A 17,448-nucleotide genomic window follows, 5' to 3' on the forward strand; every position below is an offset into this window, starting at 1 on the left:
CTACCAGTGATACCGTATGATCTGATTTTACTGAGGAGACCCTCATGCCATACCCTGTCAAAAGCCTTAGATATATCTAGAGCTACCGCTCTGCCTTCCCCCGCTTTGTCCAGTGATTGGTATATACGTTCAGAGATCACGGTGAGGATGTCTGCTGTGGAACGGGCTTGTCTAAATCCATATTGTTTGTCAGTCAGTAGTTTAGCATCTGTAAGATGATGGATTAGAGCGTGGTTAATTATGGTCTCAAATATTTTGGCAAAAAGTGGAAGGAGGCTAATGGGGCGATAATTTGATGGGTCTGTCCTTTCACCAGAATTCTTGAATACTGGTACAACAGAAGCAGTTTTCCAACAGCCCGGAAAGCAAGCTTCATTAAGACATTTGTTGTAGAGTTTGGAGAGAACTGGAGCTACTTCGGCTGAGCACTTTTTTAATAGCACAGCTGGGATAAGATCGGGTCCACATGCTTTTGAGGTGTCAAGGTTTTTTATGATAGCATGCACCTGAGCAGGGGTGGTTTTCAGATCGTCTAGTGTGGCGTCTGTCCGCATAGGAAAGTCAGGTAGGGGGTGGTTGGAAGGGTCCAGTGTGGAGTTTGAGGCAAACCGACTGGCAAGCATGTTAGCCTTGTCGGTTGCTGAGGAGACAACCTCGTGATTGTTGGTTAGTGGGGGAATTGTCGATTGCCCATTATTTACTACACTGTTGTAGATTTTCCAGAAGTCTCGAGTTCCTAGTTTTTGTGCTTCGATGCGCTTTTTAGTGGTTTCCGTAAATTCTCTCTTAGCTGTCGCTATTTCTTTCTTAACGTTATTTCTAGCTTCTATATACTTCAGTCTGTTTGAACTGGACTTATGTCGGTTAAACCTACGGTATGCATGCTGCTTTTGAGTAATGGCAGTTGCACAAGTCGACGTAAACCATTGGGGAGAGTGGGGCTTACTATAAAATTTCCGCATGGGAACATGCGCTTCGATTGCAGTTTTGAACCAGTCAGTGGTCTCGTTTGCACACTGTTCAGCAGGGAGAGAGAAAATATTTTTCCATGGAGCATCTCTAATTAGTTCCCTGATGTCAAACTTTAATCTTATTGCAATATTCCTGTTGGTAAACAATTTGATTAATATGTGCAAAAGGCACATTTCATATTGAAAACAAACGTTTACACATTTTCATTCCAGCATTATTTCTATATATACTATTTATTCAAACGAAATCTACATTCAAAAAGTAACCTCATTTGCATTTTATGTTAAGGAAAATCTATTTTAATAATTACCTCCATGTTAGTTTTAATTGTTATATTTAGAAATATTATTTAAAGTTGATTTACTTTTAATTTATTTTTAACTATTATTATCCAACACCAGTTGCCTTTAAAAATGGAAGTAAGTTTATTTAGCCTATAAGAGTTATATTTCCCCGATTAATTTTCATAGCCGAAAATGGATGCGTTTTATGCTTTCATAAATCCAATGTAGTTCACTTTCAGGAAAATTGTAAGAAGTCAGGATATTCGGTGTATCTTAAATAGTATGTGACTAAACCCTTGACCTGCCAATATGCTTCAACCCAGCAATAACACGGTTCTCATGCATATTTTGGTTTTCTTCCATGCCAAGGCAAATTCTCTGTTGTACAAACTGTTTACTTGATAGTGTTGATTTTGGGATAGCTAACAGTCTTGTATCAGTTAATAAGTCTGTTTCAAATCAACACTAAGTTCTTTTGTCTTTTACTATCGTGTTGTTGACATAGGAATAACAATGGTGACACTCTTTGCACCATATGATGCTCTTTGTTGGGATTATCACAAAAACCCTCACTGACCTAGATTAATATTTTTCACTGATTTGTGAAGAGAGGTTCATCATTTCCATGCATTTCTATTAAAACAATCTTGTATTGTGAGACGATTCATATCATATACAAACTTTTGGTGATAAAATTCTCAGTGATAATTTCAGTTTTCTTCCGCACTCAGGCAAATTCTCTTCATTATAACGGACTGTACTATCTAGGGATAGTTAACCATTTCAAAACTGTTAACTATTTCCAAACTTTTGGAAGTTTCAAATCAACGCTAAGCTTCTTTGTCTTTCCTATCATGTTGTTAATATAATAACAAGTGTGACACATTATGCACCACGTGATCTTCTTTGCTGGGGTTATATCAAATATTCTATTGCATAGTTTAAAAAGCTTCACCAATAAAATAATTATACAAATATATTTAGACTAGCCTGGGTGTCCAGCATTGTGGAGGTGTGTGTTGAGCATAAAAAAAAAATTTAAAAAAAGGTGGTAGTAGACAGGCAAGCTCGAACCCATACTGCGAAGGAGGAAAAGAACATGAATAAAAAAAACGTGACGTCTTTGCTGTTGCGTCCATCGCCAAACTAGAAGTGGCAAAGGTTTAAATTAAGGCTAGTCAATTGAAAAGAGATGATGACTTTCGAAAATATCAGCAAAAAAAGTGATCCCTCTTTGTAGAAAAGTGTCCAGTTGAGAGTAAAGGAATCAATTTTTTTAATCAATTTTTCGATATTTGTCGTCCGAAGGGTCGCGCTTCAAAACGATACCGATCTCATGAAAATCTGTTGGCTCTATCAAAAGTTTTAGGCAGGCATACAAATATACATTTAAGCAGACAGGTGAGATTTATATTATAGATGATTTAGGGCTTTACATTGCGAATAGTTGCATTTGTGAGCAATTTTTTTCCAAGTGGTGACTAGAAATAATAAAACGCTTATCTTTCGGTGATTGTGTTTTTTTTATCAAATGTCTTCCAAAGCTCATTACGGAGTGAAAAGTATCTTTTCAATCCTTATGTTTTTTAATAAAACAAGCAAAGTAAAATTATTTAAACAATAAAAGTTTAATAGAACAATGTACTTTTTTTTTCTTTTTTTTTTTTTTTTTAAAGAAAGCTGTTTAAAAAAAACAAGAAATTTGAATGTTTATACTTTCAAGATAAAATTTGTTGTATATTTAGAATTAAACTTATTAAAGATATTTTTTGTTTTTAATATGTACATACTTGTCACAGAATAAAGATGTTATATTCCAAAAATCATGTATGTTTCACTAGTACTTTTTCTATTTGTTTAGTAAACGAAAAGATTTAGTTGTCAAAGGTCAACTAAAGATTTGTCTGTAATCGAATCAATTTTTTAATTTCTAACCCATTGTTCTAAAAAATAGTTTCATATTCCATTTTGTTTTGGGTACTTATTGAGATATATATATATATATATATATATATATATATATATATATATATAAATAAATGTAAAAACCTAAAATCATATGCATTAGATATTGAGAAATAGATAAAAAATATTAAAAATGAATTTACAAATGAATTTTACAAAGAATTTTAAAAATGAATTTTACAAATAATTTTTCTTTAACCATGAGGGGGAAAAAATTGTCTTCGACATGGTTTGTCTTTTTCAAAGTCACTGTGACATTCTGCCTTTGACACAGTTTAAATCCAACCAGTGCTTCAGCACAGACAAGTGAAAAAAATATAATGAAGAGTAATTTTTCTTTTTGAAATACTTACAAATGTTTTATGCAATGTTAAATAGAGAAGCATGTCAGCAAGACTGACAAAATGTCCCAAAATGTAAACTCGATCAGCCAGAAATTTATTCAATTCCTGTAGGAAAATAAAAAATTGAAATTTATTAATATCACAGCTTTGGAATTGGACTCAAGCTTTTTAATATTTAAATATACACACACAATAACTAGCAGAGGCATCTGCCATTGCCTAGAGATGAAAATGGTCCTTATATATTAGAAGATGAAAGAAAAAGATGTAGTATATAAATTTGTTATTCAAAATAGTTGAAAGTGAAAAGGAATATATATATAAGCATGTAAAATTAAAATAAAATGCCTGTTTAATTAAAATTAAAAAGTTGTGACTTGTGTTGATCAAAAAAGGGTTGAAGAGTAGAAACAAAAAAAAAAGTTTGGTGAGAGGGAATCAACAACATAACAGAATGAACGTTAAAGTCTGCATCCCATATATAATACAAAGTCATAACCATTTTTGGATGAAGTATAGAATAAAAACCCTGAAAGCCCAGTGATTCAACTGGAACACATTCCAATTGACACCAGTTGACTGTCAACATATGTGTCATTTGTCAACAAACATACATAACCATAGTTGTTTATATTAAAAATCAACGAATAAAACAAAGGAAAGATTTATTTAAACAAAAAAATGGAGAGAATATGTTTTAAATATATATTTTAGATTTAAAGAAAAGAGTGTGTGAGGGGTATATATTTTTTAATGTTTTTCTTGGTGGATTTCTTAACAAAACATTTTAATAAACAAACATGATTTTTTTAAATAAGACTTTTGGCTGCTCCCTTTATCATCTTTGGTGAGTGAAGGAGAAATCCTTGCTGCTCAACTCTCTACAATTATGTCCCAGATAGTTTCCTTACATCAAAGTGGCATTGCCTTATCTAGGGTGAAAATGCAATTAAAAATAATAAAAAAGACCTAAGCAATTTTTTGCATCAATTATTAAACCTTTAGTTCAATTTACAATATTTTAATAAACCAACGAAACATTGCAGAGATCAGTTTACAAATTTTTTCACTTTTTCCCTATAAGCAACAAATATAAACAAACGAAATAAGATTTAACAAATGCATAAATTTATTCACAAATCTTTTTATAAATTTTACTTATAAAAATATTCTATTTACTTGCTTGAAATTCCTTTAGATATGAATATTAAATCTTTTGTTTGTTTATTAAAAGTTTTGTAATTTAAACGAAACATTGCAGGGATGAGTTTACAAACTTTTTCACTTTTTTCCATAAGCAACAGGTATAAACAAACAAAATAAGATTCAACAAACGCATAAATTTACAAATCTTTTTATAAATTTTATTTATAAAATATTCTATTTACTTTCCTATTTGAAAAAGGTTTTCATGCCACAGAAATTCCCTCAAATAGGAATCTAAGTGAGATTTTCTACAACTGAGCATTGATTTAATAAACTGTTTATGACGATCCCTATAGCTTTTTATTGTCAGCATATAAATTTTATTTATAGGATTCACAAAATAATGTGATAAATAAAATAACAGTATAGTGGAAAAAAAAAAAATTTTCTATCGTGCTATGGGAGGCTAAAAGTTTTTTGTTTTTTTTAATTTAAATGTATTATTTTATAAATTTAACTTAAATATAATCATAATCATAGAGAATTAACTCATGAAAAAATAATTTAACAGGATAAACACAATATGTCTGCGTCTGTTTATTAACAAGTTTTGTCAAGGAAAAATAAAAACGTATTAAACAATGAATACTTTTTTCTTAAATGCCTAAAAGAAAAATAAATAAATTGAATACTTGTAGAAAATGAACTCCTTTGGAAATTAGAAATTACTTAAGAAACAGCATCTCTGGCCGTTTATTAAAAAGTTTTGCTAAAAAACAGACCCCCCCCCCCTCTGCAAAAAAAATGCACCTTACATAAAAAAAAATATACCCCCCCCCTCCTTTCTTGAAATTTTTTCTTAATATTTAAAATCAACGAATAAAACAAACAACTCTGGTTGTGTATGTTTACAAATGATACGTATATAGGCAGTCAACCAGTGTCGATTGAGTCTCTCGGTTTCTGGGATCCTTATTCTATATGTCATCCCCATTTGTTATGATAAGGTGCAGCAAACTAAGTAATATGGTATCCATTCAATACACAGATATTAATAGGGATTAATATTTAATGCAAAGCTGAGCACAAATCTAACCATATTCGACCATCAAGTTGGCATAAAGCACCCATTCTAAGTCAATGGGCTTTGACTTAAAGAGCTAAAAAGTCTAATATTGATATAATTAAAATATAATGTGAACAAACATCTCGCTGTCCAATTCCCCACTTAACATTTGGCTCCTAATTCATAGTAGCTCTTTATATCTCAATGGCAATTTGCTTTGTTTTGAGCGAATACAAGTCTATTTTTTTTTTAAATTGTGCAATTCTGTTCAGTAGTTTTGAAACCTATAATTGACCAACAGACAAACAAACGAAAATTATGTTTTTCTTTTTACAAAATGTTAATCAAGCTAATCACTCTTAGCATACTGACAAAATTTGATTTTCTCATATAAAAATAAACTTTTATCAATATACATGATTTTTGGAATCTGATATTTTTGTTTCCTCATGGATACATACATCACACAGATTTGTCTTTATTTTTATTTTTAATACAGGGAGAATTCTGGACAAGAACCAATTTTTTCAATGAAAAGTTGAAATGATTAAAATAAAAGACGTCTAAAAAGTTGAAATGATTAAAATAAAAGACGTCTAAAAAGTTGAAATGATTAAAATAAAAGACGTCTAAAAAGTTGAAATGATTAAAATAAAAGACGTCTAAAAAGTTGAAATGATTAAAATAAAAGACGTCTAAAAAGTTGAAATGATTAAAATAAAAGACGTCTAAAAAGTTGAAATGATTAAAATAAAAGACGTCTAAAAAGTTGAAATGCTTAAAATAAAAGACGTCTAAAAAGTTGAAATGCTTAAAATAAAAGACGTCTAAAAAGTTGAAATGCTTAAAATAAAAGACGTCTAAAAAGTTGAAATGCTTAAAATAAAAGACGTCTAAAAAGTTGAAATGCTTAAAATAAAAGACGTCTAAAAAGTTGAAATGCTTAAAATAAAAGACGTCTAAAAAGTTGAAATGCTTAAAATAAAAGACGTCTAAAAAGTTGAAATGCTTAAAATAAAAGACGTCTAAAAAGTTGAAATGATTAAAATAAAAGACGTCTAAAAAGTTGAAATGCTTAAAATAAAAGACGTCTAAAAAGTTGAAATGCTTAAAATAAAAGACGTCTAAAAAGTTGAAATGCTTAAAATAAAAGACGTCTAAAAAGTTGAAATGATTAAAATAAAAGACGTCTAAAAAGTTGAAATGCTTAAAATAAAAGACGTCTAAAAAGTTGAAATGATTAAAATAAAAGACGTCTAAAAAGTTGAAATGATTAAAATAAAAGACGTCTAAAAAGTTGAAATGATTAAAATAAAAGACGTCTAAAAAGTTGAAATGATTAAAATAAAAGACGTCTAAAAAGTTGAAATGATTAAAATAAAAGACGTCTAAAAAGTTGAAATGATTAAAATAAAAGACGTCTAAAAAGTTGAAATGATTAAAATAAAAGACGTCTAAAAAGTTGAAATGATTAAAATAAAAGACGTCTAAAAAGTTGAAATGATTAAAATAAAAGACGTCTAAAAAGTTGAAATGATTAAAATAAAAGACGTCTAAAAAGTTGAAATGATTAAAATAAAAGACGTCTAAAAAGTTGAAATGATTAAAATAAAAGACGTCTAAAAAGTCATGATGAATAAAGAAACCATTCCATCATTTTTGTTTTATTTTAATTTGATGTCATTTATTTATGTGTGTGGACTTTACTTGACGGCACAAAAGACTTGTCACACAACTGCATTTTCATTAGCAAATAGGTTTTAGGGGTGAATATGCTAAATCCATATTTTCTTTTTTTAAATCTTGTCCTTTCTAAAAACTCCTAGTGGTATGACCTTTAAGTGTGTTCAGTGGTGAGACCCCAATTTGGAAGTTTTAAAAAAAATGCAGTCATCACTAGGGCTAGGACAGGAGAATATTCTTACTATTGTTTTGATTCTTGAGTATATGTCCGACACAGTTAATCAATAGAGAACCACATTACTCTATCTAAAAACATATAAGATATTAACTGATATATACTCGAGAATCAAATTAATGAAAAGAATATTCTCTTGCCATAGCCCTAGTCATCACTTAGTTGTGGTTACTGCCAGGTTCACTCTGACCCAGAATGGTAATACCTGTTAAATGGAATTCATATTGATTAAGTCACTAAACTACTTGGACACTCTTCAGCACTACCTATCTTTTCTAGTGCTTTCTACATTTTTTATGCCGACTCTATTTCCCTATTTAATCAACTATTTAAGCCCTTCCCTCTTTTCCAATCATTCCAAGAATGACAAAAATGCTCCATTTGCTGGTGAAAGCCTCAAGTTGGGAAGATGGAGTCATCCTCATATCTGTCATCATTCTCAGGTTCACTTCAATCTAAAAGGGTACCATCTATGAGTCAAATAAAATTTACCAACTATTTGTTTACAAAATATAAACCTACTAGCAGGGGTACCCGGCGTTGCTCGGATGTTTCGAGGTGTGTGGGTTTTTGAGTAAATCAAAACAAAAGAATAAAGTACCAGAAGTGTCTTCCTGAGACTGTTCATAATGTTCCCATTGTCGACTTCTTTTTCTGGTTGCAAAAAAAAACAATCAACAACTTTTTATCGACATTGTTTCACTGTTTATGAAGATTGAAATGAAATACATTACTACACATTTTTAATCAGTTTTATCGACATCTTAAAACTTTTCTTACTCTTTTTAAATGACAACGTTAATGTTTATGAATATTGAAATAAAATACATTAGTAAACATTTATTAATATCTTTTTTTGTTTTACTGTTTATGTGTCAATGTTATCGACTTTTTCTTGTCTGATATTGAAATATTATATATATGAAATATTGAAATCATTCTTATATTGAATATTGAAATAAAAGACATTACTACACATTTATTAATAATATCTTATTGAATATTGCAATAATACTTACGTTTAATTAATGTTATTTTCTTTTTTAATAGCATTTTATTTTTAAATGACGACGTTTGTACTGTTTATGAATATTAAAAGAAAAATAATTACGAAACATTTATTAGTAAGAAAATGGGTGCTAGTGCACTGATTATCCGCGCTAGTGCACTGATTATCCGCGCTATATTTGTAATCGTATTTCTAAGATTAAAGTTTAATGTTTTTTTCGTGCTGTAATAACGTTATAATTTAAGAAGCCATTCTTAACATGGGGAGGATGCAAATGCCCCTAAAAAAGTAGAATCACATTTTACGGAATTAGCTAAGAGTGTTAATTTACAATAACAGGTATGGCACCATTGGCACTTCTGCATGTCAGTAACATGGAGCTAATGCGTGTAATTTAGTTTCCAGAACCGCCGACAGATGTCGTTTGTCAGGCAAAGAACCGGGGTCGATAACTATTGTTGTAATGAAAAAAAAAAAGAAAAAAAAGTTTAATTCAACACACAAAAAGTTGGGAAATTATTGTAATATTCATTTTAAGAAAATGCTATTAAAAAACAAAAAGTCGATAAAAGTGAGACATAAACAGTAAAACATTAAAAAAAGAAGCTAATAGTAAATGTTTAGTAATGTATTTTATTTCCATATTCATAAACATTAACGTTGTCATTTAAAAAGAGTAAGAAAAGCTTTAAGAAGTCGATAAAAGTGATTAAAAGTGAGATATTAATAATGTGTAGTTATGTATTTTATTTCAATAATAATAAACGTTAACGTTGTCATTTAAAAAGAGTAAAAAAAGTTTTCAAAAGTCGATAAACTGATTAAAAGTGAGATATTAAGAATGTGTAGTAATGTATTTTATTTCAATATGCATAAACAGTGTAACAATGTCGATAAAAAGTTGTTACTATGGCAACGAAGACATGTCCTTACAAAGAAAGAAAGAAAGAAAATAAAAGAACGGAAGGAAAGTGCAAAACGGAAGTTGTGTTTGTGAAAGTAAGTTTGGTGCGTTTCACGTAAATGTAAATCCAGGTTTTCATAAAACTCTAACCATGCGGGTTATAACGAAATCGAAGTAATGTAATTGTGAATTCAATTCCAGGTAACGGATTGTGTTCTGTTTTAATTTAATTTTATTATAATAAATGCTTTATAAATTGTGTTTATGTTTTATGCTATTCAATGGCAAAGTAACCGTGGTTCGTTTCAGCGTAAGTCCAGACCAGTTTTTAGATAAATTCTAACCGGTGATCGGTTTTAAATGTCTCCTGTGAACGTTCTGGAACGGTGTAAGTGAGTAGCGGTGGTAGGATGAATTTGTTAGAGAGAGTATACTTTACTACTTCCATTAAATGTAACCGATTTTTACAGTGGACTCTCACCAGACAGAATATAGGAAACTCTGATCAGCAAGATACTGGACAGCTAATAAGCCTATAACATACGACAGATGTCGCGATTCAGTTTGTGAATGATACGGCTGCACCAAATGTATACAGGTGCAGTCCTATAAATGTCAAAGTCGGAGGGGAAAAAATGAGTTCATTTTATTTATATAGAGATATAGAGAAGATAAAACAAACTAATCCAAAAACTAATCAAAATAAAGTATTTATATGAAGTATGCACCCTTGATGAAAAGAAAATATATTTCAAAAATTATGTAAATTTATCAAATAGTTTTATTTTTATAAAAGAAAATCATTTTTAGCAAGTCTGAATAACTTGAGTTACCTCAATTTATTTTTTTTTTGTCGTTTGTTTAGATTGTTTTCTAAATGGGGGACAAGACAGCCACTCTTTATTTACTTACAAAATTTGATTGTTTTTATTTAAAAATAAAACTACTTAATTTTTCATTTCGTCATATGTACGTACATCATACAAATTTTTCTTTATTTTTCAATTTTTTTTTTTTTTTTTTTTACAAAGGAGTCACCACTTATCAAGGTCTGGAGGCCACTCAAGGAATAAAAATCAAACCCAGAAGCTTGTCAAAGGATGGAGCCTAGAAGAACTAACCAATCATATGAAAAAAAAACATACATTTACAGCATGAATATGTGGAAATATTAATATGTAAATAACCTAAAAAGGGTTTATATGCCATAAAATAAAATCTTTCTAAAAAAAAAAGAAAAAAAAAGAGAAAAACAAGTTGTAACATTTATTTCCTCATTGTTACAACTGTGTCATCATCCACATGATTATTTTCTCACACATGCTCTCTAGCATCATTCGTGATCTCAAACATTATCCCAGTCTCTAATGTGATCTACTTTTTAAATTGAAAAAAAAAAAAAATCAAATAGTAAAAATTAAGTTACTTGTTTCTTAAATTGCAAGAATTTTGGTGTTTCTTTTTGTTTTTTCAAGTTCAAGTTTATATAATTAAATGAAGAGAGAAAAATAACAGGAAAATATATTATAATTTATCTGTAAGAAAATTTTCAAAAACTAAATCCATCACACATTGATTTTATTTCTAACAAGTAATATATTTTTGGGAAAAAATTACCAAATAAAGTTTATTCTAGTGTGGAAAATGTGGAATTTATAAATATTGGTAAAAGAATGAATCTACAAGTACATCTTTGGCAGATATCTGATGAAATATTTAAGAGACTTTGATCTGTATATTCATATTATATATTATGTGAAATTGTGAGTAAGTTTATGTTTATGTAGGAATGTAAAACCGGTTCAAAATTTAATCATTTTTAATTAACAGTAAAATTGAGGTAATAATTAATGTAATACTGTTGATTGAATCAATAAGAATTTTTTGAATTGGGAAAATTACACTTGAACAAGACCAGAGAATGAACTTGTAAAATCATATATCAATATTCCAAAGCAAGAGATTTGATTGGAAATAAGCACAAAAATGAATTCATCATGAAAAACTTGTTGCATAATACAATATAAAACAATTATATTCACCTGAATAATTTTAAATAGTTATTTTGTGTTCACCTTTATTAGCAAATATATCCTCTGGTTGCATATTTTTGTGAACCTCAGATGATGGTATCACACTGACCAAACATATACTATGCTGACCTTGAAAGGTAATTACTGGGAGGATGGTATATCAATGAACAAATACTACTCCTCTCACTACCCAAGAGGAGTTAATATCTGATAATGTCATGACATAACAGATACAGCACTAATTCCTCACAAAAGGAGAAGATAATCCTGGGAAGATGGTATCATGATGAATGAAAATATACTACACTACCCCACAAAGGTAAAGCCTGAGAAGAACACATACAGACACATACAAAAAGGGGTGGCAATGCATGGGAGAATGGTATCATTATAACATAGCACATACTACACAACCCCTCCAAAATAGAGAAGGTAATACCTGGGAGGATCACCTGTAAAAGGAGAAGATAATGCATGGCAAATATGGCAATAAAAAAAATATTATACTACTCCCCCCCCCCCAAAAAAAAAACAGATACTACACATCTCTTCCCTCAAAGGAGGAAGTAATTACTGGGACGATGATATAACAAGAGAACTGTTAAAAGATAATACATTTTTCATTCATTTAAAACATTTTTTATGGTTCCTCTGCTTTTTGGCTTTTAATAATTTGATACTTTATTTTTTTTATATTGATCATCGTGATGATGATCGGTATGTTTGCCATAAAAAACCACTTCCTCTTTTCAATTTTTTAAAGTACAAAAAAAAAAAAAAGATTAAAATTCTTTTAAATGAAAAAATTGAACTTGCTTAAAATATCTCAATGACGGCATACATAAAAAGAGTTTGATGATCTAAGAATCTTTTTAAATTTTTTTAAATCTGACTAAAAATAAGGAAGTTATAACTATTTTTATGCCTTGCACATTTGGATACACAACAAAAATAAATGGATAGACCAGTTTATTTTAGACCCCGATAATAAGGAAGATTGATGATTTTTATGATTGTTTTCCAAAATTCATGACAAAATTCTTCATAAAGAAATAGTACCAAGCTTTTAAGCACCAAGAAGGTAAAAGAATCGGATACAAAATGGCCGTTTTATAGTGTTAACATTTTTATCATTACTTTCCTAAAAACACTTGTAATATATCATGTAGATTATCATTTATTAAAGCATGTGAAAGGATATTCATTTTCTAACAAAATGATGGGATTTTGAAGACTTAAATATTTTGGTTACGACACAATCACGTTGACACACCGGTTCTTGCCAGATCACCGAAGTTAAGCAACGTTGAGCTTGACCAGTACCAATTCGGTGACCATTTGGGAAGGCAAGGTAAAATACCAGGTTGAGAAACTAGTGCAGTCTATCCTTCTCTCAAGGGTAGATGAGACTCTTTTAAGCTGTGGTAGGAACTCCATCTAGTGATGTTGTCACAATAAAAAATACTCTTGATACCCTTGGTAAAGCATCAAGTGTTTAGCTACGGACAAGATTTGAATTACACTACAAACTTGTGTAATGAGTTCAATCTCGGCTACGACCGCACTAGAAAAAAACAAAACATAAAAAACCCACCGAAAGCTATAATTATTCAAAACATTTTATGGTTGATGGTCATTGCTATTTAATTCTTCATTAGGAATTTTTTTCTCTCTTCTAAATGAATAAATGTAAGACCCCCACCCCATCCTAACTATATTAATATCAAAATAGAATTCTGTAATGCAACTTCAGATTTTGTAATGCTATATATATATAGTAATCCGGAGTCTCAAGAATCACTCAAAACTTGAAAATAAATAAAAGTAATAGTAGGAATCCACCGAAGAGTATAATTAATAATTAGAAAAGACTTCTATCGTTATGGTTGTCAGAACAAGAATAACCTACCTCTGTGGATTAAATAAAGGCTTCCATTCAAAATTCTTTACAGATGGCTTAGTTCAACAAGACATACCTGAAAATTACATTGGCCAAGATGAGAACAATAGTTCAAATAATTTTCTTACCTTGAGATTCGATGCTGTCTCTGAATTGTCCTGAAAGTGTAAACTGACATATTCTAACCATTGATCAACCAATGCCTTTTCAGTTGGTGTTTTGCCTGTTAGAAAAAAAAAGATATATATATATATATTAAAAAAACAATGTACATTTTTTGTTTCATTTTACTACAGTTAAAATTCCCCTTCCTGAGGGGGCTAACACTTTATCTTTAAATGAGGCACATAGATATTCGAATATTCCATTAAAGTCTCCTTTAACTCTCAAACACTGAATTAGTAAAGAAGTTAATAACTTAATTACCTCTCCCCAATTGACCATTTAAATATGTTATAGTATATCTTTCTTGCAGTCTCTTGGTCTTACTGGATAACAGGACAAGAATTCATCTAGTCTAAAGGAGTATCCAGTTTTGTGCTATAACTTGAGGTAAAATCTCTTGGAGAAAGTACCATTCCCTGTAAATCCAGTGTGGGTTAGCCATAACAAGAATATTTTATTTGGTCAGCGAATACTATGTGATTTTGAATATTTAGTTAAGGTTTACTTCTAGGGAAAAGTATTCTCATACCAGGTTGTCCTGACAAACTCGTGTACGGAGTGACCTTAGACATTCGAGGATAGTATTGAATATATATTTAAGTTCTCTCCATACATGTGTAATAAACACAAATATGTTATTTGAAGGGGTGGACACAGAGGTTTGAAATTGTTGTAGGAATCTTTTTTTCTTTTTGCAACTAACTCTCACACTTCTATTAGATTCATATATTAAACTATAACTTATAGATGCTCCAAGATTGGTTATCAGTGATTTCATTGCAAGTTTCAGATTTTAATTCATCAGACTTGCTCCACTAGCAACTCAAACATTTTTCAAAACAAAAATGCTTTCTTTTCAAATGTAACATTTTGCTACACACCACACAAATGTTTCAAATTAAATGACCCAACACAGTTATGTGACACAGCCGATCAGTATCAACCAATGAAAATCATTCCAGTATTCTGACATTTTGTATTTAAGGATTTTGCCAGGATAAATCTGATTACTTATCGTAAGATCTGAATGTCAGCTTCCTTTTAACACATTTTATGGTATTACATATTTTTCATAAATCGGCTCTTTGGAACCAAATCCAAATAGAAACTGTTTATTGGTTAGTAAATGACATTGTAGATTATCTTCCAACTGATATCCAAAATACTAAAGAAATTTTTGCCTTATCAAAACGTGTTTCCATCTTTTTACATGTTCAAAATCTGAGTTATTTTTATTGATTTAATTTTTTTTTTTAAATCCAGCTTGATCTCTCCATTATGAATCCTATTAAGAAAATTCAATGTGTTTTTATATGTTACTAGTCTACTTGTTGACCGTTAAAGTGTAAGATGAAAAATATTCAAAATAAAAAGTGATTTGGAGATTATATTGTCTTTTATTGTTTTCAGAAAACATTTTTTTTTTAAGTGATGAGTGAAAAAAAAACTCGCAAAGCCTCCAGAGCACTACTGCAAACACTAAGGAGGCCCTACTAAAAGCACAACTAAAACCAAGTTTCTACCTCCCCACCCCTCCTTGAGGAGAAAATATTTTTTTTAAGTAAGGCCTGAATAAATTGTCAGAATCCACAGGAGCAATACTAAAAGCAGTAAATATGGTTATAAATATGATTATAGTTATATATTGTATATTTATATTTTAATCAGTTTTTTTTTTTGTTTAGTAACTCAACTGGGTTAAATTACATTTATTTGTAAGGAAAACACGTTAAAATAAGTTGAAACAAAAAAATATTGTTGACCTTGTGTATGCTTTGAATAGCAGCAGTGACTTTTAATATCTGACTTAGGACAGGGCGGCCATGAAGCAGACAAATTTTTGGAAACCAGATGGACGATTTAAACGCTCACGCAAGTAAGCTGATCTAAGTTTTATAATTATATAGATTTATAAAAAACGTATTGAAAAAAAAAAAAAAAATGAAAATACTCAACTCATGGCCATACCACGATATTGTTTTAATAATTTTATTGGTGTCTAATGATTGGATCAAATTTAATGCAAATCTAAAATATTTGAATTTTCATATGGTATATATTATTTCCCCTAAAAAAAACTTTTAAAATACTCCAAAGAAACTAAAATTTGAGGAATATTTATTAATTTACGTTATTATTATTATTGTTAAAATTTCACATAAATTGGAGGTATCTGAATTTTCATAAACAGTTTGCAAAAAAAAAAAAAATAAATAAATAAATATAGCTGACCCTTTATAGATAGAAGCCATAATGATCTGTTAATTAGTTTAGGAGTGATTCCTGTATACAAATATATAAACATATACAACTTTATATAAATAAAGAAACAAAATCATTAATTATTTACTTTCTCTTTTCCCCTCTACTTCAGGGCTGTAAGATGCAGGTCAGTTCTGCCATTCTGTATTTGTCATTTAATCAACCCATTTTGCGCCTCTCTATCACTGGTTTTTGCTAACAGGTGAAGAAGAAGGATGTGTTTTTTGTTTCCATATAGGTCATCTACATCTTTTAATCTTATTAATATATAAGCATGATTGGGATAAAAAATAATGATCAGCTCGTTTAAAAAGTGAATCAAAGTAAAAAAAAAAAAAAGTTTTTAATTATGCTGAATAAAAATTAGTTACTCCGTTAGCTGGCAGCGAATATTGAAAAGTTAAATTGAAAGATATAATGGTTAAATTTATATTCTTTGTTTTCGCACGTTTTATTTTTTAAAGCTTGAGTAGCAGATGTGTTACCGAAATTCATATGTATTAGTAAGTATTAAATCATTCTTGGGTTTGTATTACAATCCACAGACGTATGAAAAAGTGGTCAAAAACTAAAAACTATACCAAATAAATGTTATCAAAGGCAGGATAAGTTACTCTTCTACCTATCTGGAATGGTTTTTAGTGGTTTTACTCACTTTAAAACGTGTAATCGGTTTAAAAATCATACCAAGTTTATTGATGTAAAAAAGACAAATGGCAGCAAGCTGACTGTTAAGTATGTGAAGTTTGGAAAAATTAGTTAAAACTAACAAATCATACGCAATACTGTTAGAAACTCACCAAATATATGTCACGGTAATATATATTGGGTGGGTGTCTTAATGGTATTTTGTTTTATTGACAAACACTGTATGATTTTCAAACCTATTAAACATTTTAAAGTGAGTAAAACCACTAAAAACTCTTCCAGATAGGTAGAAGAGTAACTTATCTTGCTTTTGATGACATTTATTTGTTATATATTTGTTTCTTTTTACCATTTTTTTTTGGTATGTCTGGAGTGTAATACAAACATTCATTCTCAATATTCATAAAAGGAAAACCTAATGTTACGTTTGTCTCAAAACAAAAACAAAAAAAAGAATGTATTAGTAATTTGAATTGAAAATGCTTTTATATATTGGTCATTTTACAGTACAAACAACAAAACACAAGCAAGTCAAACAACAAATATATAGCAAATAAATGTTACCAAAGGCAAGAAAAGTTACTCTTCTATCAACCTGGATAAATTTTTTGTGTTTTAACTTATTTCAAAGTGTTCACAAGTAGTTAAAACAAAAAAATAACTGACATTAGATGGTCATCTTTTGAATCTTGATAATCGCTTAAAAATCGAAAATTAAAATAAACCCATTTAATAAATGTCACCTATTATGCGAAAATGTTAGGTTTTACCAGTATTTTGTTTAATTTTCGATTTTTGAACGCTTATTGAGACTCCTCAGAAGACGATATAA

The 17,448-nt window shown here is 29.6% G+C and overlaps 1 protein-coding gene across 1 annotated transcript in view; it reads right to left on the reverse strand.

Moving 5' to 3' along the window:
* Positions 1-17,448, reverse strand: part of LOC145280059 (eukaryotic translation elongation factor 1 epsilon-1-like) — a 56,659-nt gene that overhangs the window by 6,055 nt on the left and 33,156 nt on the right. The window contains exons 3-4 of the mRNA XM_080131748.1: positions 13,670-13,764; positions 3,575-3,670 (exon numbers count right to left, since the gene is read on the reverse strand). Of these exons, the coding sequence (XP_079987874.1) occupies positions 3,575-3,670; positions 13,670-13,764 (191 nt within the window). The remainder of the gene's footprint in view (positions 1-3,574; positions 3,671-13,669; positions 13,765-17,448) is intronic.

Source organism: Euprymna scolopes, chromosome 7 (assembly GCF_053919585.1).
Source record: "Euprymna scolopes isolate OS-2025 chromosome 7, ASM5391958v1, whole genome shotgun sequence".
NCBI classification, from domain to species: domain Eukaryota; kingdom Metazoa; phylum Mollusca; class Cephalopoda; order Sepiida; family Sepiolidae; genus Euprymna; species Euprymna scolopes.